General features: G+C 36.2%; 2 protein-coding genes across 4 annotated transcripts in view; one reads left to right on the top strand and one right to left on the bottom strand.

The window, feature by feature from the left end:
- LOC138320531 (gamma-aminobutyric acid type B receptor subunit 1-like) overlaps window positions 1–23000 on the top strand; it is a 59074-nt gene extending 36074 nt beyond the window's left edge. For 2 of the 3 annotated variants that reach the window (XM_069263552.1, XM_069263553.1), the window contains exons 5-16: window positions 39–230; window positions 4933–5084; window positions 5661–5766; window positions 6051–6114; window positions 6503–6580; window positions 6970–7120; window positions 7586–7718; window positions 8137–8244; window positions 11237–11441; window positions 14061–14188; window positions 15852–15992; window positions 16344–23000. In XM_069263552.1, the coding sequence (XP_069119653.1) occupies window positions 39–230; window positions 4933–5084; window positions 5661–5766; window positions 6051–6114; window positions 6503–6580; window positions 6970–7120; window positions 7586–7718; window positions 8137–8244; window positions 11237–11441; window positions 14061–14188; window positions 15852–15992; window positions 16344–16637 (1752 nt within the window). In that variant the 3' untranslated portion in view covers window positions 16638–23000. Of the gene's footprint in view, window positions 1–38; window positions 231–4932; window positions 5085–5660; window positions 5767–6050; window positions 6115–6502; window positions 6581–6969; window positions 7121–7585; window positions 7719–8136; window positions 8245–11236; window positions 11442–14060; window positions 14189–14929; window positions 15059–15851; window positions 15993–16343 lie in introns of all 3 variants that reach the window. The other variant, XM_069263554.1, reaches the window with a different exon arrangement.
- Window positions 21737–23234, bottom strand: part of LOC138320532 (uncharacterized) — a 28818-nt gene continuing 27320 nt past the window's right edge. The window contains exon 10 of the transcript XR_011208207.1: window positions 21737–22199. The gene's annotated coding sequence lies outside the window, so the exon portion shown is untranslated. The remainder of the gene's footprint in view (window positions 22200–23234) is intronic.

Here is a 23234-nt window from a genome sequence, read left to right as displayed (position 1 = left end):
CTGTGTCTGTTAAATAAAAATCTGTTTTTGATCTGTAGGCCTATAAAGAGAAGCTGTATGGGAAGAAGTATGTATGGTTTATCATTGGTTGGTACCCAGATAACTGGTACAAGAAGTATGACCCTAAGATCAACTGTACAGCGGACCAGCTGAAGGAGGCTCTAGAGGGGCACTTCGCCACTGAGGCTGTGGTTCTACACCAGGAGAACACCGCCACACTATCACATATGGTAATAGAACCTGTTTATAAAGACCACCATAAAGGACAAATACAATCAAACTTCACAATAAAGACCACCCTAAGGGACAAATACAATCAAACTTCACAATAAAGACCACCCAAGTGTAATACAGTTCAAACCTGTTAATAAAGACCACCCTAAGGGACAAATACAATCAAACCTCCCAATATAGACCACCCAAGTGTAATACAGTTCAAACCTGTTAATAAAGACCACCCTAAGTGTAATACAGTTCAAACCTGTTAATAAAGACCACCCTAAGGGACAAATACAATCAAACCTCCCAATAAAGACCACCCAAGTGTAATACAGTTCAAACCTGTTAAATAAAGGCCACCCTAAGGGACAAATACAATCAAACCTCCCAATAAGACCACCCAAGTGTAATACAGTTCAAACCTGTTAATAAAGGCCACCTTAAGGGACAAATACAATCAAACCTCCCAATAAAGACCACCCAAGTGTAATACAGTTCAAACCTGTTAATAAAGACCACCCTAAGGGACAAATACAATCAAACCTCCCAATAAAGACCACCCAAGTGTAATACAGTTCAAACCTGTTTATAAAGACCACCCTAAGGGACAATACAATCAAACTTCACAATATAGACCACCCAAGTGTAATACAGTTCAAACCTGTTAATAAAGACTGCCCTAAGGGACAAATACAATCAAACTTCTCAATAAAGACCACCCAAGTGTAATACAGTTCAAACCTGTTAATAAAGACCGCCCTAAGGGACAAATACAATCAAACCTCCCAATATAGACCACCCAAGTGTAATACAGTTCAAACCTGTTTATAAAGACCACCCTAAGGGACAAATACAATCAAACCTCCCAATAAAGACCACCCAAGTGTAATACAGTTCAAACCTGTTAATAAAGACCACCCTAAGGGACAAATACAATCAAACCTCCCAATAAAGACCACCCAAGTGTAATACAGTTCAAACCTGTTAATAAAGACCACCCTAAGGGACAAATACAATCAAAAAGCCTGTAATACCAAACCTCCCAATAAAGACCACCCAAGTGTAATACAGTTCAAACCTGTTAATAAAGACCACCCTAAGGGACAAATAAATACAATCAAACCTCCAATAAAGACCACCCAAGTGTAATACAGTTCAAACCTGTTAATAAAGACCACAGGACTAACTCACTGGACAAATAAAGACCACCCAAGTGTAATACAGTCAAACCTGTTAATAAGACCACCCTAAGGGACAAATACAATCAAACTTACAATAAAGACCACCCATGTGATACAGTTCAAACCTGTTAATAAGACCCCCTAGGACAATACAATCAAATATAGACCACCCAAGTGTAATACAGTTCAAACCTGTTTATAAAGACCACCTTAAAGGACAAATACAATCAAACTTCACAATAAAGACCACCCAAGTGTAATACAGTTCAAACCTGTTAATAAAGACCACCCAAGTGTAATACAGTTCAAACCTCCCAATAAAGACCACCCTAAAGGACAAATACAATCAAACCTCCCAATAAAGACCACCCAAGTGTAATACAGTTCAAACCTGTTTATAAAGACCACCTTAAAGGACAAATACAATCAAACCTCCCAATAAAGACCACCCAAGTGTAATACAGTTCAAACCTGTTAATAAAGACCACCCTAAGGGACAAATACAATCAAACCTCCCAATAAAGACCACCCAAGTGTAATACAGTTCAAACCTGTTTATAAAGACCACCCTAAGGGACAAATACAATCAAACCTCCCAATAAAGACCACCCAAGTGTAATACAGTTCAAACCTGTTTATAAAGACCACCCTAAAGGACAAATACAATCAAACCTCCCAATAAAGACCACCCAAGTGTAATACCCAAGTGTACAATACAGTTCAAACCTGTTTATAAAAGACCACCTTAAAGGACAAATACAATCAAACTTCCCAATAAAGACCACCCAAGTGTAATACAGTTCAAACCTGTTAATAAAGACCGCCCTAAGGGACAAATACAATCAAACCTCCCAATAAAGACCACCCAAGTGTAATACAGTTCAAACCTGTTTATACAATCAAACTCCATAAAGACCACCCAAGTGTAATACAGTTCAAACCTGTTAATAAAGACCACCCTTAGGGACAAATACAATCAAACCTCCCAATAAAGACCACCCAAGTGTAATACAGTTCAAACCTGTTTATAAAGACCACCCTAAGGGACAAATACAATCAAACTTCCCAATAAAGACCACCCAAGTGTAATACAGTTCAAACCTGTAAATACAATCCATAACAATCCCAATAAAGACCACCCAAGTGTAATACAGTTCAAACCTGTTTATAAAGACCACCCTTAGGGACAAATACAATCAAACTTCACAATAAAGACCACCCAAGTGTAATACAGTTCAAACCTGTTAGTAAAGACCACCCAAGTGTAATACAGTTCAAACCTGTTTATAAAGACCACCCAAGTGTAATACAGTTCAAACCTGTTTATAAAGACCACCCTAAGGGACAAATACAATCAAACCTCCCAATATAGACCACCCAAGTGTAATACAGTTCAAACCTGTTAATAAAGACCACCTTAAAGGACAAATACAATCAAACCTCCCAATAAAGACCACCCAAGTGTAATACAGTTCAAACCTGTTTATAAAGACCACCCTAAGGGACAAATACAATCAAACTTCCCAATAAAGACCACCCAAGTGTAATACAGTTCAAACCTGTTCAATAAAGACCACCCAAGTGTAATACATTCCTTAGACACCTTAGGACAAATACAATCAAACTTCCAATAAAGACCACCCAAGTGTAATACAGTTCAAACCAGTTAATAAGACCACCCTAAGGGACAAATACAATCAACTTCACAAAAAGACCCCCAAGTGTATCACAATAAAGACCACCCAAGTGTAATACAGTTCAAACCTGTTAAATAAAGGCGCCCTAAGGCAAATACAATCAAACCTCCAATAAGACCACCCAAGTGTAATACAGTTCAAACCTGTTAATAAAGCCACCTAAGACAAATACAATCAAACTCCCAATAAAAGACCACCCAAGTGTAATACAGTTCAAACCTGTTAATAAAGACCACCCTAAAGGACAAATACAATCAAACTTCCCAATAAAGACCACCAAGTGTAATACAGTTCAAACCTGTTAATAAAGACCACCCTAAGGGACAAATACAATCAAACTTCACAATAAAGACCACCCAAGTGTAATACAGTTCAAACCTGTTAATAAAGACCACCCTAAGGGACAAATACAATCAAACCTCCCAATAAAGACCACCCAAGTGTAATACAGTTCAAACCTGTTAATAAAGACCACCCTAAGGGACAAATACAATCAAACCTCCCAATAAAGACCACCCAAGTGTAATACAGTTCAAACCTGTTTATAAAGACCACCCTAAGGGACAAATACAATCAAACCTCCCAATATAGACCACCCAAGTGTAATACAGTTCAAACCTGTTAATAAAGACCACCCTAAGGGACAAATACAATAAAAGCCACCCAAGTGTCCCAATGTTTAATAAAAGGACCACCCTAAGGGACAAATACCACCCAACCCAAGTGTAATACAGTTCAAACCTCTCAATAAAGACCACCCTAAGGGACAATACAATCAAACCTCCCAATAAAGACCACCCAAGTGTAATACAGTTCAAACCTGTTTATAAAGACCACCAATGAAAAAACTTAAAATGATTTTATTTTCATTCCATATGATTTTATTGTCAGATATTAAAGACAATGGGAATATTGGGCAACAGGCAACATGCCTATGCATGCCATCGCCCTAAAATGGTCTATAAAGCCAAGTGGTCTTCATACACAGGTCAGATAATGTTTAAATTGACCATGTGGGACCCAAGGAAAATGGACGTGTTAAACAGGTGGTCTTATATACAGAGGAAGTTGGTTAGGCAAGTTTTATGATACTATTGTGTCAACATAGTTGGAACACCGGAGTCGTTATACTTAGCTGTATAGACTGGATCAGACTGTTCACCACCACCAGGGCCTATTGGTTCTATACACTAGATTAATAGCTGTCTGAATTCCTTACCTAGCTATACACAAATGGACGGGATATAAAGTTACAAATGTTCATCCTTGTCGTTACTGGGATCCTGTTAGAGCAGTCCAATCCCTATGGTGACGTAGACTATCGAGGCACCACCATCATCAGATCATATTCTGGCCTAATCCAAACCACGCTTTGTCCTTAATTCGTCTGTCATGTACGATTCATAGAATTCAAATGTTTTGATTTTATCACATAATTAGCCTGATATCCAGTGACTTCGGCCATGTGATATTTATTCATATGTCACTAGTGTTATATAAATTAAAAGCTTTTTCATTGGCTGGAAATGAATTGTGATGTTAGTTAACAATGCAGTGACGTAAAATTTCAAAGACATCGTGACAAAATGGCAGCCTCAACTATTTACGGAATTTGATGTTGAAATTCTTTAAAATGTAGGTTGTAACTGTCTTCATTAAAGTTTATATTTTATTGCTATGTGTCAAACAGATAATCCTAGACCTAAATTGGACTCTCGTATAGAAATTATTTAGAATATGAGGTCAGTAAGTGGATGATGGCCATCTTTGATTCTGAAATCATTAAGTGTTTGTAGCTTTTAAGGATCACTTAAACATATTTATTGTTATTGCAGACCTCTCAGGAGTTTAAAGATCGACTTGACCTGAATCTGAAGGAGCGTTATAACTTCACCGACATGTCCCAGGTGGACGGTTATCCAGAGGCACCATTTGCTTATGACGCTGTCTGGGCGTTAGCGCTTGCTCTCAACAGGACCAGCATGAAGTATGTATTATATTGATGAGAAATATACAAAACAATCTACGGTCAATGTTCACTATGGTATCCACAATATAAATGATTTCAATTTAGCTTTACACCTGTGTATGTCAGACTGGATCAATCTTCCTCAGTTAGCCCATTGGGTACAGCAGTCTTGTTAGATGTGCAAAGGTCTTGGGTTCGAACCCCGGGCTGGCGGCCACATTTTCTCTCCTGTTACATGATTAACAACTCATTGGGGTGGTATCAGGTTTTGTGTGTCAGAGAACAAAGACTTTGAGAAAGGAGACGCTATGTTTATGAATCAGAAAGGCATAAAACTATTGTTTGGAGGTCCCGAGTTTGAGCCACAGTTAAAAAAAAATCAATAACAAAAACAAATTATGATTTGACTCGCACTTTAAAAATAGAAACTTAATTCTTGGTCTCCAACAACCATGCATGTTATTAGTACAATCAATTTAAAAATGATTTAAAAAGTAAAACATATATGACTTTGTATGGATATTGTTTGTAAAATCTGTTTATTGTAAAACACAGTCAGTTGTTTATGAAGATTTCATATTTGCTGTATTACAGATTGAGTAAATACAACAAGAAGTTGGAGGACTTTAACTACTACAGTGAAGATATCCGTCGTGAGATTTATTCCGCCATGAACGACACAAGTTTTCTTGGTGTCTCAGTAAGAAAGCCTGGACGATTTTTTTTGTACAAAAAGAGACTTCTTAGTGAAAAATAGTGTGATTTGTTCAGTGAACTTTAAACGCTTTACATGGAAACAGACACATCCTGTCTAGAGAAATGTCTGTGAATAAAGCTCATGAAGCATTCACAAGATTGTGTCATGTAAAGTTGAGAGTCGTATGTAATCTGCCTCTCCAGATTGTCTCAGCATGTCTTTATTAATCACACTTCAGTTCATATACAACTTTGAGGTATTGATCTATGTTTGTAATTTGTTTTCAGGGAAATGTAGCGTTTTCCTCGGAAGGAGACAGAATAGCCTGGACCCAGATAGAACAAATGTCGAGTAAGGCCTCAAAGTTCTAATTCTAAAGTCAGAGAATTTCCTTCTCCATCTTATCTCTGTGCTGAAAGTATTAAAGTCTAACTTTTCAGAACCCACATTTTTTGGTGCAGAGGTCCTACAGTAATTACAGTGCAATTAGATTTTCTACAATGCAATTAAAATTGTAAATGTTGATAGCCCTTGGTATGAAGTTATGTACTAGAGGTTTATGATATTCTGAGAAATCAAAGGTAAGTTTTTGACCTCAGTTTTGACCAACATGCGTATTAGTAGTTCTGTTCTTGATAGTGTACATTTTTGTGCAACTCTGATACAACTAGGTGTAGACTTTTACCTACATGTAGGAAGTGTTTAATTTTAAGTAAGATGTCTGAACCATGTGTTGTAGATGGGACGTACCAGAAGCTTGGGTTTTATGATTATAATACAGACAACCTGACATGGATAAAGAAAGAGAAGTGGATAGGTAAGACAGATACTTGACACGCCTATTTATTGTCACCTTTATTAGAGTATTTTAAAATCTAAATTGAGATATTGATTTACTTTAGGTTGACCGTCAGGTTTTGTACAACCTAGCTATACTATGTATTTTGGGGGTACTATTTTTTGTGGTGATGTGATTTTCAGTACTTTTTGCACTAGATATATCGGCTTGTTAGCAAAGATTGCATTTCTGTGAATTTATCATAAATTCATCATTGCATAATTGACTTGTTTAAGAATGATTTGGTAGGAAAATTTGTTGAGCTGAAAAAAATAAAGTGCCTATTAAAACTTTGATATATAGACTAACTATACTGTAAATATTATCATTTTTTACGACACTAATTGTATCAGTTATTGTTTCTACAGGAGGGAAAGTACCACCCGATCATACTCTCATCAAGTCAGCACCAAGAGTTGTCTCCCATGGACTGTTCTTTGCTATGTGTTTCTTTGCTGCGTTTGGAATTGCTTTTGGAATATTTTGTATAATGTTCAACTTCCTGAACAGACAGCGTAGGTATGTAAGGCTTACTCTGACAAGACCATTCCCTGGTTGTAATCTATTGATAAACATACCAACTATCTTTATAGCTGGCCAGTTCTTCGGGGTTGATATTTTCATGACCATTTTATGTTGCCTTGGTTACAAAATATTTAAAATTGATCCAAATCACTAAGATTTTGGCCTACAAAAATAACCAACCATGCAGTAGTTGGTATATTTACATTTCTAATGCAAATGATATCTTAAAATGTTAGTTGTGGAGTTGCTTATTTCACAATTAATTAGATAAAGAATTATAATCTTTGTTCTGGTTTTGATTAGATATATTCATCACCATATTAGCCTTTTTATCTCCCAGATACAGCTACAAAGCTTTTATAAGTTGGTTAATATCTAAACAATGATTTTAAAGATATAATGTCTATAAATTAATCACCATATTTGATCATTTTCTTTCACTTTGATATGTTTATACAGGTGTATTGCATACTCCCAGCCAAGTGTAAACAATGTGACAGTGTTTGGGTGTATCCTCTGTCTCATGTGTATCCTACTGTTGGGCCTTGACAACCAGTTCATCTCCCCGGAACTCTACCCCCTCATCTGTCAGGTCAGAGATATTCAGCACTAACTTACTAAAACTACCCATTAGTAGACTTGTACATCTTATGATTGTGAGAGTCAAGTGCTGTTGAGAAAAGTACTAACCTTTTTTTCCAACAGCAGAGGGTCATAGAAGTTCATAGGTTGTAAACACAAGCATACAGAATAATTAGATCAAGGATATGCATCGGTAGGGTTCATTAAAATTTGATAAGCAAAGAGATCATTTTCCATTATTTTGGTTGACATCTATTGAAGATTGTATTCTTTAGATTACAGAAGAGCAGGCAAACGCAACAAATTAATGAAATTGCATTTAATTAAATGCAAGAAAATGTAAACTGCATGAATATCATAAGCAACAATTTATTGTAACCTTACCATATATTTAGAACTTTACACTAACGTTTGATTTCTTTTGACAGTTGAGAGCATGGATGCTGTCTCTTGGATTTACATTTGCATACGGAGGCATGTTTTCCAAGATTTGGACGGTTCACAGACTCACCACAGCCAACAAAAAAGACAGAAAGGTAACTAAGGGGTAACCATGGAGTTAAAGCAAGAGATGGGCTAATTAAAATGTGTGTTATCTTACGTAATCACTTAAAATAATGACCATTTATTACAAGGGGAAAGAACTGATGAAAATTCAATCTGAGAAGTGCTCATTGTTTATCCATACACTTTTCCTTAAAATCAAAATCATAAACTGTCCACGTTAATTAGGGATATGAGCAATTGGAATGTTTGGATTGATGCATAAAATCTAGTTTCAATGTTACTTGGATCACTTGTGTGGAGATGCCAGTCCAATTTGTAATCACCAAAATTGTAATGATGGTATTTACTGTTTCAAGACCTATTTAAATTATTAACCAGTTATTTATAAAAAGGGGTAATCATCATATTACATTCATGCACTTTTGAGTTGCTTTAGTAGCATGCAGGTCTTACTGGCCCTTTATGCCTCTTGTCTCTGTTAACATTGGTGAGGTGGTGTGAACTGTTTACTGTCCTCAGTGTTATACTGACCATAGATATATCTGTATTACAGGCCCTTTGTTCCTCTTGTCTCTGTTAACAGGTGGTGAGGCAGTGTGAACTGTTTACTGTCCTCAGTGTTATACTGACCATAGATATAGCTGTATTACAGGCCCTTTGTGCCTCTTGTCTCTGTTAACAGGTGGTGAGGCGGTGTGAACTGTTTACTGTCCTCAGTGTTATACTGACCATAGATGTAGCTGTATTACAGGCCCTTTGTGCCCCTTGTCTCTGTTAACAGGTGGTGAGGCGACGATGTGAACTGTTTACTGTCCTCAGTTTTATACTGACCATAGATGTAGCTGTATTACAGCCCCTTTGTACCTCTTGTCTCTGTTAACAGGTGGTGAGGTGGTGTGAACTGTTTACTGTCCTCAGTGATATACTGACCATAGATGTAGCTGTATTACAGGCCCTTTGTGCCTCTTGTCTCTGTTAACAGGTGGTGAGGTGTGTGAACTGTTTACTGTCCTCAGTGTTATACTGACCATAGATGTAGCTGTATTACTGGCCCTTTGTGCCTCTTGTCTCTGTTAACAGGTGGTGAGGTGGTGTGAACTGTTTACTGTCCTCAGTGTTATACTGACCATAGATATAGCTGTATTACAGGCCCTTTGTACCTCTTGTCTCTGTTAACAGGTGGTGAGGTGGTGTGAACTGTTTACTGTCCTCAGTGTTATACTGACCATATATATAGCTGTATTACAGGCCCTTTGTGCCTCTTGTCTCTGTTAACAGGTGGTGAGGCAGTGTGAACTGTTTACTGTTCAGTGTTATACTGACCATAGATGTAGCTGTATTACAGGCCCTTTGTGCCTCTTGTCTCTGTTAACAGGTGGTGAGGCGGTGTGAACTGTTTACTGTCCTCAGTGTTATACTGACCATAGATGTAGCTGTATTACAGGCCCTTTGTGCCTCTTGTCTCTGTTAACAGGTGGTGAGGCAGTGTGAACTGTTTACTGTCCTCAGTATACTGACCATAGATATAGCTGTATTACAGGCCCTTTGTGCCTCTTGTCTCTGTTAACAGGTGGTGAGGCAGTGTGAACTGTTTACTGTCCTCAGTGATATACTGACCATAGATGTAGCTGTATTACAGGCCCTTTGTGCCTCTTGTCTCTGTTAACAGGTGGTGAGGCGATGTGAACTGTTTACTGTTTACTGACCATAGATATAGCTGTATTACAGGCCCTTTGTGCCTCTTGTCTCTGTTAACAGGTGGTGAGGCTGTGTGAACTGTTTACTGTCCTCAGTGTTATACTGACCATAGATATAGCTGTATTACAGGCCCTTTGTGCCTCTTGTCTCTGTTAACAGGTGGTGAGGCAGTGTGAACTGTTTACTGTCCTCAGTGTTATACTGACCATAGATGTAGCTGTATTACAGGCCCTTTGTGCCTCTTGTCTCTGTTAACAGGTGGTGAGGCAGTGTGAACTGTTTACTGTCCTCAGTGTTATACTGACCATAGATGTAGCTGTATTACAGGCCCTTTGTGCCTCTTGTCTCTGTTAACAGGTGGTGAGGCAGTGTGAACTGTTTCCTGTCCTCAGTGTTATACTGACCATAGATATAGCTGTATTACAGGCCCTTTGTGCCTCTTGTCTCTGTTAACAGTTGGTGAGGTGGTGTGAACTGTTTACTGTCCTCAGTGATATACTAACCATAGATGTAGCTGTATTACAGGCCCTTTGTACCTCTTGTCTCTGTTAACAGGTGGTGAGGTGGTGTGAACTGTTTACTGTCCTCAGTGATATACTGACCATAGATGTAGCTGTATTACAGGCCCTTTGTGCCTCTTGTCTCTGTTAACAGTTGGTGAGGTGGTGTGAACTGTTTACTGTCCTCAGTGATATACTGACCATAGATGTAGCTGTATTACAGGCCCTTTGTGCCTCTTGTCTCTGTTAACAGGTGGTGAGGTGGTGTGAACTGTTTACTGTCCTCAGTGTTATACTGACCATAGATGTAGCTGTATTAAAGGCACAAATGATGGGGCTGACCCTCCAGGGGCCTGAGGGATGGGGTCAAAAGGGTTCAATTTGGCTATTTCCATATAAACGACTTCTTCTCTGAAACTAAGCATGGGATAGCACTCATAATGCAATGGTAGCTAGCACTCATGATGCAATGGTAGCTTCCTTATAGGGTGGGGATTCAAAATTGTACAAATGATGGGGCTGACTCCCTGGAGGCCTGAGGGGCGGGATCAAAAGGGCTCAATTTTATTTCGCTATTTCCATAGAAACAACTTCTTCAACTGCGTTGTTTAATTAAAACCTAACACCAAAGTATCATAGAAACACGAAACGAATATTTTATTAACACTGACCATATATATAGCTGTATTACTGGCCCTTTATGCCTCTTGTTCTCTGTTAACAGGTGGTGAGGCAGTGTGAACTGTTTACTGTCCTCAGTGTTATACTGACCATAGATGTAGCTGTATTACTGGCCCTTTGTGCCTCTTGTCTCTGTTAACAGGTGGTGAGGTGGTGTGAACTGTTTACTGTCCTCAGTGTTATACTGACCATAGATATAGCGGTATTGACCACATGGCAGGTGCTGGACCCACTGTACAGAGAAGTTGAAATATTTGAGAAAGAAGATCCTGTTGATACAGATGAAGACATCAAACTACAACCAGAGTTAGAACACTGTACTTCAAAAAATATCTCAATCTGGCTAGGTAGGTACGACATTCCACTCTTCTTTAGGTCTTGTTCAATTTCTTGAACTTTAAATGCTATGCACACAAAAAATTCTCATTGGGCTAAGAGGAGACAATATCTCATTGGGCTAAGGGGAGACAATATCTCATTGGGCTAAGGGGAGACAATATCTCATTGGGCTAAGGGGAGACAATATCCCATTGGGCTAAGGGGAGACAATATCTCATTGGGCTAAGGGGAGACAATATCCCATTGGGCTAAGGGGAGACCATATCCCATTGGGCTAAGGGGAGACAATATCCCATTGGGCTAAGGGGAGACAATATCCCATTGGGCTAAGGGGAGACAATATCCCATTGGGCTAAGGGGAGACAATATCTCATTGGGCTAAGGGGAGACATTATACAATTACTGATGAGTGATGAGGTGTTACTTGTTGCAAAGTTTCTTTTGGTTAATTTTAGTTTTATGTCCTATAATTATTAGCTCTCTCCCTGACTCCCCAGGGGCCTGAGGGTCGGGGCCAAAAGGGGTCAATTTGGCTATTTTCATATAAATGGCTTCTTCTCTGAAACTAAGCATGGGATAGCACTCATAATGCAATGATTGCATCCTTATAGGGTGGGGACTCAAAATTGTACAAATGATGGGGCTGACCCTCCAGGGGCCTGAGGGGTGGGGTCAAAAGGGTTCAATTTGGCTATTTCCATATAAATGACTTCTCTGAAACTAAGCATGGGATAGCACTCATAATGCAATGGTAGTATCCTTATAGTGTGGGGATTCAAAATTATACAAATGATGGGGCTGACCCTCCGGGGGCCTGAGGGGTAGGGCCAAAAGGGCTCAATTTTATGATTTCCATATAAACGACTTCTTCTTTGCAACTAAACATGGGATTACGCTTATAATGCAATGGTAGCATCCTTATAGGGTGGGGATTCAAAATTGTGCAAATGATGGGACAGACCCCCCAGGGGCCTGTGGGGGTGGGGTCAAAGGGGTAAATTTATTTTGTTCTTTCCATTTAAAAGACTTCTCTGCAACTAAGCATGGGAGAGCACTCATAATGCAATGGTAGCATCCTTATGTACAAATTATGGAACTGACCCCCCCTCCCAAGACCAAGCCATTTTTAGCCCACCATCATCAGATGGTGGGCTATTCAAATCGCCCTGCGTCCGTGGTCCGCCGTCCGTCGTCCGTCGTCCGTCCGTAAACAATGCTTGTTATCACTATTTCTTAAAAACTGCTGCAGGGATTTTGTTCAAACTTCAAATGGAGGGTCCCTTTGGTCCATATTTGTGCCATACAGATTTTGAGGCTGATAGGAAAAACAAGATGGCCGCCAGGCAGCCATCTTTGATTTTGGCAGTTGAAGTTTGTTATCGATATTTCTTGAGAACTACTAAAGGGATTTTGTTCAAACTTCACATGGAGGTTACCCTTGGTCCCTAGTTGTGCCATACAGATTTTGAGGCTAATCGGAAAAACAAGATGGCCGCCAGGCAGCCATCTTTGATTTTGGCAGTTGAAGTTTGTTATCGATATTTCTTGAGAACTACTGAAGGGATTTTGTTCAAACTTCACATGGAGGTTACCCTTGGTCCCTAGTTGTGCCATACAGATTTTGAGGCTGATCGGAAAAACAAGATGGCCGCCAGGCAGCCATCTTTGATTTTGGCAGTTGAAGTTTGTTATCGATATTTCTTGAGAACTACTGAAGGAATTTTGTTCAAACTTAACATGAAGGTTACCCTTGGTCCCTATTTGTGCCATACAGATTTTGAGGCTGATAGGAAAAACAAGATGGCCGCCAGGCGGCCATCTTGGATTTTGATAGTTAAGGTTTGATATCCCCATTTCTCATAAAGTGCTGAAGGGATCTTTCTCAAATTTAATATGTAGGTTCCCCTAGGGCCCTTGTTGTGCATATTGCATTTTTGGACCAAACGGTGAACAAGATGGCCGCCAGGCCGCCATCTTGGATTTTGATAGTTAAAGTTTGTTATGGCTATTTCTCAGATTGTACTGAAGGGATCTGTCTCAAATTTCATATGTAGGTTCCCCTAGGGACCTAGTTGTGTATATTGCATTTTGGGACCGATCGGTTAACAAGATGGCCGCCAGGCAGCCATCTTGGATTTTGTTATTCAAAGTTTGTTATCGCTATTTCTCAGAAAGTATTGAATGGATCTTTCTCAAATTTCACATGTAGGTTCCCCTAGGGCCCTAGTTGTGCATATTGTGATTTGGGACCGATTGATCAACAAGATGGCCGCCAAGGAGTCATCTTGGATTTTGAAAGTTGAAGTTTGTTACCGCTATTTCTCAAAAGGCACTGAAGCGATCTGTCTCAAATTTTATATGTAGTATGTTTGAAAAAGTTTAAAAAGTAGAGAAAAGATCCATCTTTCCTTTGTCAGATATAGATCATTCTTTGGTGGGCGCCAAGATCCCTCTGGGATCTCTTGTTCAATTAATGGTCTAATTTCAACAAAAGTCAACTAGGCTGTTCCCCGATAGCTGTGGTGTACCAGCAGAGTTAATGCAAATGTTCCATTAATACACTGGACATCATTGTAGATATTGTATAATGTTGTGACATGAGAATTGATGCCTGTGTTTGTTAACAGGTGTGATATATGGCTACAAAGGAATTCTGCTACTGTTTGGTATATTCCTGGCCTATGAGACGAGGAGCGTTAAGCTGAAACAAGTGAATGACTCTAGATTTGTAGGAATGAGTATTTATAATGTGGTGGTAAGTTCTCCTATCATATGTAATTACATTGTGGTTAAAAGATCTTCTCTGACTAAATACATTGATTATAATGTGGTGGTAAGTTCTATCATATGTAATTACATTGTGGTTGATCTTCTCTGACTAAATACATTGATTATAATGTGGTAGTAAGTTCTCCTATCATATGTAATTACATTGTGGTTGATCTTCTCTAACTAAATACATTGATTATAATGTGGTGGTAAGTTCTATCATATGTAATTACATTGTGGTTGATCTTCTCTAACTAAATACATTGATTATAATGTGGTGGTAAGTTCTATCATATGTAATTACATTGTGGTTGATCTTGTCTGACTAAATACATTGATTATAATGTGGTGGTAAGTTCTATCATATGTAATTACATTGTGGTTGATCTTCTCTGACTAAATACATTGATTATAATGTGGTGGTAAGTTCTATCATATGTAATTATATTGTGGTTGATCTTCGCTAACTAAATACATTGATTATGATGCCATTTGTGTTTTTGAGGAGTTGAAAAATTTTAAAATGACAATTTTACTGTTCAAGGGCAGATAACTGTTATATGCAAAGTTGATATAAAGACTGAATTGAAGATCAACTTCACTTATATATGGATTACTATTAAAGCTTTGGGTAATATAACTGATTTTGTAACGCTTCAAAAATCATAGTACTAACTCACCTGTACATGTAATCATTATAGATCTGGCTCACCATTAACTATTACAGGTGTTGTGTGTGATAACAGCTCCCATCACTCTTATCATCAGTAACCAACAAGATGCCAGCTTTGCCTTCGTAGCCCTCGCCATTCTTTTATGCAGTTTTCTGTCTATGGGCCTCATATTTGTACCTAAGGTATATTCATCTATTTATGTTAGCTAATTGATTTTGTAACGCTTCAAAAAATCATTAGTACTAACTCACCTGTACATGTAATTATAGATCTGGCTCACCATTAACTATTACAGGTGTTGTGTGTGATAACAGCTTCCATCACTCTTATCATCAGTAACCAACAAGATGCCAGCTTTGCCTTCGTAGCCCTCGCCATTCTTTTATGCAGTTTTCTGTCTATGGGCCTCATATTTGTACCTAAGGTATATTCATCTATTTATGTTAGCTCTTCTTATTCATATTGTTTGACAAGAAAATAACCAGTTATAGGGTTCTGTTTATGTCAGATAAAGCTATTTCTACATACATGTCCTGTCTGAATATCATATCTTTTCCTTCATTCTGTATATCTTTAAATTCTTTTTTTAGCTCGCCTATTCGAAGACTAGGGGTAGCTAATGTGATAATACAACCAATTTGGCGTCGGCGTCAGCGTGTTTTTTTGAGTCTGTTAATTTGTCATATTTCCACATTGAAGTTTTTGAGCAAGTTTCTATTTTGTCTATTGTTTAAGCTTAAGTCGTCATAAACGATTATGATTTTATTTTCCTAATGTGTATGGATGCTGAACGTGATAATACAACCCATTTGGGGCCCTTTAGGGTTTTTTTGAGTCTGTTAATTTGTCATATTTCCATGTTTAAATAGTAAATACTTGAACATCATCTTCTTCTGAATAGGCGAGCTTTGCTGTTCTCCAACAGCTCTTGTTGGTTTTTTAAATTGACTAATCTTCCATTGAATTCTGTGATAGATTGTTGAAATAAGTCGCAATCCAAAGAAAAATCATCTGGAAGTGCGGGCTATGTCTGAATCTGTGGCCAGTAAGGAGGAAGAAGAAAGACATCAGAGGCTGCTTATAGAAAATGAAGGCCTCAAAAAACAGATTTCAGAGGTAATTAACTTACGGTACAGTCTTGAAAAGGAAGTCTTGCTAAAAAAGTTATCGTGTGATAAAATGTTTCATCATCTCAAACTAAAAGAAAGAAAGATAAAACAAAAATTATGTGGACGTGTTGAGTTCCAATACAATAGAGGCTTAGAAAATATTCTGGTGACGGAGAAGGAATTGATTAAGGCTAAGCCTACAAAGATATTAGATCAGTACAATCTAAAATCTGCTTTGCAGGAAAAACACAATTTATATCTTATGCCAAAACCCGAAAATTTGAAGTGTTATAAGACTTTTGCTGATCAAAACCAAAAAAGGACAGTATTGTTTACATAACCTGTTTTCCTGTTACAGATGGAAGATAGAGTAAAGGAACTAAAGGAGAAATTAGAACGTAAAACACAACAAAGACTTTTAATTAATGGAGACGGTCCAGAGAGGAACAAAGTTACTCCAACAAATAAAACTGACCAATCGCAGCTGGACAGTGACGTAGACAAGTCACCTGACTTACACGATATCATAGACCATAAAAACATCTTCAGTGATAATATGTCTGTACCATTTCAACCTAATTCGGACTCAAACTCAAGCATGCAGAAAAATTTACATTACTCAATATCAGATCAAGACATTGAATTTTTGTGAAACCTTCGGAAATTATTTCAAATGTATCTTATTTATGGAGCAATACTAAAACTAAACTTTCATATATTTCAAAAGATTAATACAATTTGTGTTATAGATGTCCTGATTTCATGTGTGAATATTATGTCATTTTTTGGGAAATATTACATAAGTTTCCACCTTTTACAATTTTCTTTTAATTCTTACACTACTTTAAATTTTTTTGTTGCTATATTTAATTGTTTTACTGTCATTTATATTTACACCAACATTTACACCAGTGAATAATAAGGCATTTTTAATTACCTTCATAGAGAATAATTTTACTTTGATGTAATAAAAACAAAGTGATTTTTACATCATGTACATTTGTACATGTAATTTAGATTTGATATACATGTACATGTATTACACATTTATGTGATATATATTGAATATTATTGATGACTTTACTACCCAGACACCCAGTGTTATACTGAGATCAGATCTTAATGTAGTAGCTGGTGGCTACACCTGTAAACAGAAGATATCCATATATCTTTTTAATGATCTTTTTGCTGTTACACAGTTATATTTAAAGATGGTTTCCTTCGTATAGTAAAAAAAATTTTAACCGCAAAATAAAAAAATGTGCATTTCTTGTGGATTTGTTAGAAAAAAAAATCAATAAAAATGGTATCAGATACTGCAGTATTACTCCAGTTATTGGTTTTCTCATTGGGATCTTGAAACAAATAAACTGGATCATCACATGGACATTCAATTAGGAATATCACATGATCATTTCAGTCCAGTCAGATGTCAATAGAGAAAATAGGGTCAACAGGGTCAAAGGTAATGTTTACAGGAGAAATATCTTGTTAATGTTGTTACTCTTATGAATATAAATAGTTAATTTTATTACTAAACATATTTTACACATACTATGTTAATTTCACTTTGGTAACCCTCAATTGATATGACTATTCTATGATCCAGTTGATGTCACACTTTGTCCAAAAAGGGGTAAAAGTAACGGTACGAATAATATTAAAGAAATTGTATGTATATGTAGATGTAGATAGAGGATGAGACACACAACATCAAAGAACAGAAGCTGTATAGAAACTAGAAGCACATACAGATTTAGTGCATGGAGGCTTGTAAAAAGGGATGGGGGTGTCAGATTCTCACAAAAGTTTGCAAATAAAATTTATTCCATAACACGATGAAATTAAAAAATAGTGACTTCATTGCTTATAATTAATTTTCCAGGCTACTTTATAAAATGAAATACGTTTACACGTACTATTCCATTGATTTTTTCCAAGGGATTTTTTTTTTTCAAATCGTTACACAACATCAATGTTTCTATTGTGATGTCATAAAAACTTCGGGTTTCCGCACCATTCTTGGATATTTTTTTCATCGTGGAATGAAAAAAATGAATAGGCCAATCAGAAAGCCAGAAACAAAGAGAGAAATAATTTTTTTTATGAGAATGCGATGTCTCATATTCGCTTTGTTGAACATCATTTCATAGTGTTATTTTCAAAATTTAATTATTTTATTTTTATTTAAGTATTTTTTTATTTATTTATTTTTTTGTACTTTTGTTAATGCATCTGCATTATAAGTTAAATGGCTCCTCAAAACAGTTTTACTCTAATGATAGATAGAATCAGCTAAAGGCTTGCAAAAATGAAAAATTCAACACTTTTATCGTAAAATATATATTAACTGAAAGAAGAACAGTAACTCCCATATATTGGAATCACAAGGGCCATAGTGGGAGGTCAAAGGAGTCAAATAGGCTTAAATTTCAAAAACCTTCTGAAATTCTGGAAATGGTAGAATCAAATACTATAGATGGAACAAAAATTGTGAATTATATAACTCTGGGGTCTCATGTTTCCCCCTGGGGAGGAGGTCAAGTTTACTTAAGTTTATATATGAAAAATACATTTATGAACATTATTTGTTCAATTTTCATAGGAAATTAGTCAAACAATATTAGAATTATTAGCCTGAGATATAGCATTTTAACATCCATATCAGTTCCTGCTGACCCCCTGGAGGACCAGAGGGGTTGGGCGAAACAGGGTCAAAATTCCAAAAAATCTTCTTCCGAGTTCACTGGTTTGATGGAAACAAATACTCTTTATAGATTAAAAAGTCAAATTTATAAAATCAATGACCGTCTTCAAGGGCCAGTATATTAGTGTTTATATGTCTTTGTTTCATTCTAGATGAACTCAGGTGACTGTTAAGGCCCATGGGCCTCTTGTTTAAACTGAAACTTTTGTAATGATTTTTGCAAAACATTTACACTTTTTGGGAGGGATAAAAGCGAAAATGAAACATTGCTCTTTGTCTTCTCATTTCACCCTGTAGAAGGGTGTCTCCACAATTTTACTCTCAGGACATTTTCTATCTGTATGTGTAAACTAATTTCGAAATTAAAATGCGGGAAAACAGTTTTTGGGTGACCTAAAATATTGAGGGCAGTTAGCTACGGATCACTTCTTTGTTAAAAATTGATTCCAGAGTTCAATTTAGTTAAAAATAAAATATAGTGATAATTTCACATGCTAAATGCAATGGTAACACCTTTAAAAATATTAGTTGCCAGGGTAGCAAAGAAGTCCTCTGATAATTTGAAATTTAATTTGTCAGCATTAAGAGAAATTGGTATAATAAAGAGATTATGAGATACGCTGAATAACATATTACTTTCAAAAAGATTGGTTACCATGGAAACAAAATGGAGGCCCCATTTTGGTTGCAATTTAGATGTTATCAGATTTACAATTGCAAGTGAAATTTGGTATATGGGGTTTTGAAGTACCATATTCAACCCAGTAAGCATCCATGTCCCTATAAGCGCCCCTCCCCCTTTTTGAGGCCTCCATTTCAATATTGCCCAGGGATAAATAAAGACCAAAATACACAAAACTGTATAGATTTGCAATAATTTCTTCTTATACACTTTTCATTTTTTGAATTTTTTTAAGCGCCCTATATAGGCACTTATTGAGTCAAATACGGTATGCTAAATAAGATACGTAGCAGTTTTGAAATACTTTGCTGCCATGGTAAAGAAATCAATGTCCCTAATTGGTTAAAATTCATATTGTAACACATTTCATTTAAAAATCTTTTTTCTTTTCCGCTCTTTAATCTATATATTTTTAATTCAATTTGAAAAAGTTTTATCAACAGAGAAAAATATCTTATGAGTTTAAAAAGCTGATGACAAAATGCATGTTTTCTTAATTACTATTTGATTTCTGACATTGAAAAAGAGCATATCTAGTTAAGCTTTTTATAATGTTAGAGAAAATACAATAATAAAAATGCACTAATTTCAGTGTATAAATATGTTAGTTTACATACTTTTATCACTAATTGTTGTTTTATTAGGGTATCTATGGTCAAGTTTGAATTTAATGTCGCCTAGGGCAAATGTTGACTTTTTAAAAAAAAATCTCATTGCATTACATTCCAGCATTTGAAAAGCTTCTTTCCCGGATTTAATTTTTTTTTTTTTGAAAAGGTATCTGCTTAAAGATCTTTCTTATAGCCATTTTTTTTAATAATTTAAAAGTGTGGACAAAAATCGATAACATTTATCCCTTGTCAAAAATTTGAAATGCTTTGCTTGAAAAACAATTTGTAGTCAAGCTAATTAGTAAATGCATTAAAAATGGATATAAGATAAAGAATAAAACCATTTGCATTAGCAAAAATATTTTTAAAAAATCAAAAAATATGTTCGATAGGTGGATACAAGGGGACCCCTTGACAGATACCCACAATAATGTGAGAAGTTATCATTTTAGGCTCTTAATCCTTTTTAAATAGGCAAAACCAATAAAATATCTCGCATAAAGATGAAATATACCTTTAACACTGCAATATTTGAATGAACCCCACCTTTAAAGTGAATAGTCGGGCACATATTTTTCATTTCAAAATATTTTATAAATTCAAAGATTCAATTTTGGATCGGGCAGCAGACAAAGCCTATATATGCCCTCTCCACATGATTACCGTACAAATAAATGTATTGTGTACCGAAACTTTTTTTAAGAGCATATCTTTAAATGCATATTTGCACGAGACTAGATCTATATAATAATGTATTTTTGTTTTAATAAAGATTTTATTATACAATGTAGATGTCTCAGTAATGAGTAATATTGTCTGAAGTCAAGGCTTGCAACTCTGTCACATGACCTACAACACCCCACTTCACTTTAAACGATTAAAAAGCACATTTATTCCAACTACCGTATTTTCCGGAGTATAAGCCGCGACTTTTTTGTGATTATAAACGATCGATAAGCATTACCCCTACTTCAATAGAGATCGATCGTATGTACACAGATGGTTACGTTGGTACATGGGCCTAACTTTTGGGTGCGGCTAATATAACGGTGCGTCTTATACGTGTACAAAACCTGAAAAAATCGTAAAAAAGGCCTCTGCGGCTTATACACAGGTGCGGTTTATTGTCTGGAAAATACGGTAACATGTTACAAATTATAGAATTTGACAATGTTTTCTCAGATTTCTCCAGTTGTGCATGTATAAGACATTGAATGATATGTTGAATGAAAGATAAATATTACTGAAATACGGTTTTGTATAATTTGTAACATGTTAATTCCAATAAATGTGCATTTTAATCGCTTTAAGTGAAGTTGGGTGCCGTAGGTCACGTGACCAAGTTGCCAACACTATGTTATTTTATTACCAAGATATGCTATCAGATTATCTTTTTAGTCTGCAAATGCCTGTGGTCTAAATGTGTTCATGTATATCAAAACGGCAGACAAGTTCTGCTATGTTGTCCAGTGGAAAAGCTCAGTGTAAAAATTTCCTCATAAGCAATTATACTGGATATATTAACACTATTCCTACCGACTTTAGCCTTTAGACTATTCACTTAAAGGATGATGTATCAATATTACACTGGATCCTTATACGCACTGTCTTTCAGATACGAATTAAATACTGGGATAAGTAGTTACTCCAACAGTGTAGACAAGATATGTATGTTCTGCTTCGTACCTTATCCGTTTATAAATCATTTCATTTCTGAATATTTCATTTGAAATAATAACACAAGACTGATATTCTTTTGAAGACTGTATTAATTTTGCTGCCGGACTGGTGTAAGTGGACGCGTAAAATGTACATATCTGAGTCCTTAGGCCTTTTGTGAAACCAAGCGAGCCACCCAACCTGAAAAATCCTGCAGTGCAGGTTAGCAGGAGGTGCACCAGCACTCAATGCTTAAGATTTCAAATACTGGATTTAAGAAGGCCGTGAAAATGAAAATGTGACCGAATGAGATACTAAAGTCTTTATTGAACAGTCTTTGGATTTAAGAAGGCCGTGAAAATGAAAATGTGACCGAATGAGATACTAAAGTCTTAATTAAACAGTCTTAAAACGAAGAAATATCCAGTGGCACGTATATACACTGTAACCTCCAAAACATCTCTGTATCGTTAGGTCCAATTAATGCTGGTCCTTCAGGATCCTACACAAAGACTAGAACGCTGTAACTTATATACACAGAAACCATTCCAAACTCTACAACAGAAAAAACATCATTAGTTCCTGCACAAATTATTTATAAACAAAAGTGAAACTGCATAGGGAATAGACCTATATAGGAAATGCCTGCTGTCTGATCACTTCGAGATTTGTCAATAAATTGTTTGAAATTGAATTTGAACACTAGCACATTAATATAAAACAAACATTCTAAAGAAATAATAAATTGTATAGGTTGATGGCATGAACCCTACAAATGCACATACTTCATGTGCCTAATGCATACATCTACCAGACTCATTATAATTAAATTATAAGGAAACAAAATTTATTGACTGTATATCTAAGAACTAAATATAACACCATACATATACATATCAATCTGGAATTTGTAGAAGTCCACAAATTTACCATGTGTCCGAATGTTTTTAACAACAACGGATTTCTCACGGACGTCAGACCACTGCTATTCTAATCTTACCATGATCTGATAATATCTACCAGCTTTTAAGGATGCTCTGGTGAAAAATGTGATTTTTTTTCTAATATAAACTTCTGGAAATAGGAGTTCATATCAAAGTTGGAAATGGAATAAAAAGAATATGGTAGTGTGCTTATTTTGAGCTATTGCATTGTATGAACTGGATACTTACATGTCGTGAACTATGGTGGTGGCATTTAAGACTAATTTCATTCTATACTGAAATATCATTATGGAAGATAAAGCATGTTTAATTTTTTGGAACTTGAAAAGTCAAAAACAAAAAGACCTCAAATTTACATAATTGTGATTCCCTCTACACTATAATATGCAAGGTGACAATTTTCAGTGCTTCAGTGCTTCACAAAAAAAATTTGCAGTTCAAAAGAAAACAAATCGCTGTTTCTAAAACAATCATAAAAATACACGGTCAGTGCGCCTTAATTTTTATCTAGATACCAAATTTGTTATTTTTTTTGTCAGCTTTTCTTGCCAAAAATTAACATTTCTTTTAACTTCATTGAAATGTAAAAAATAAATCCCAATAGGTTATAATTCCACTTGCTACAAATAGAGACACAAAAATCACA

This window comes from Argopecten irradians, chromosome 4 (genome assembly GCF_041381155.1).
Source record: "Argopecten irradians isolate NY chromosome 4, Ai_NY, whole genome shotgun sequence".
NCBI lineage: Eukaryota > Metazoa > Mollusca > Bivalvia > Pectinida > Pectinidae > Argopecten > Argopecten irradians.
Note: the sequence above shows the minus strand (reverse complement) of the source record. Positions and strands in the feature narration are given on the sequence as shown.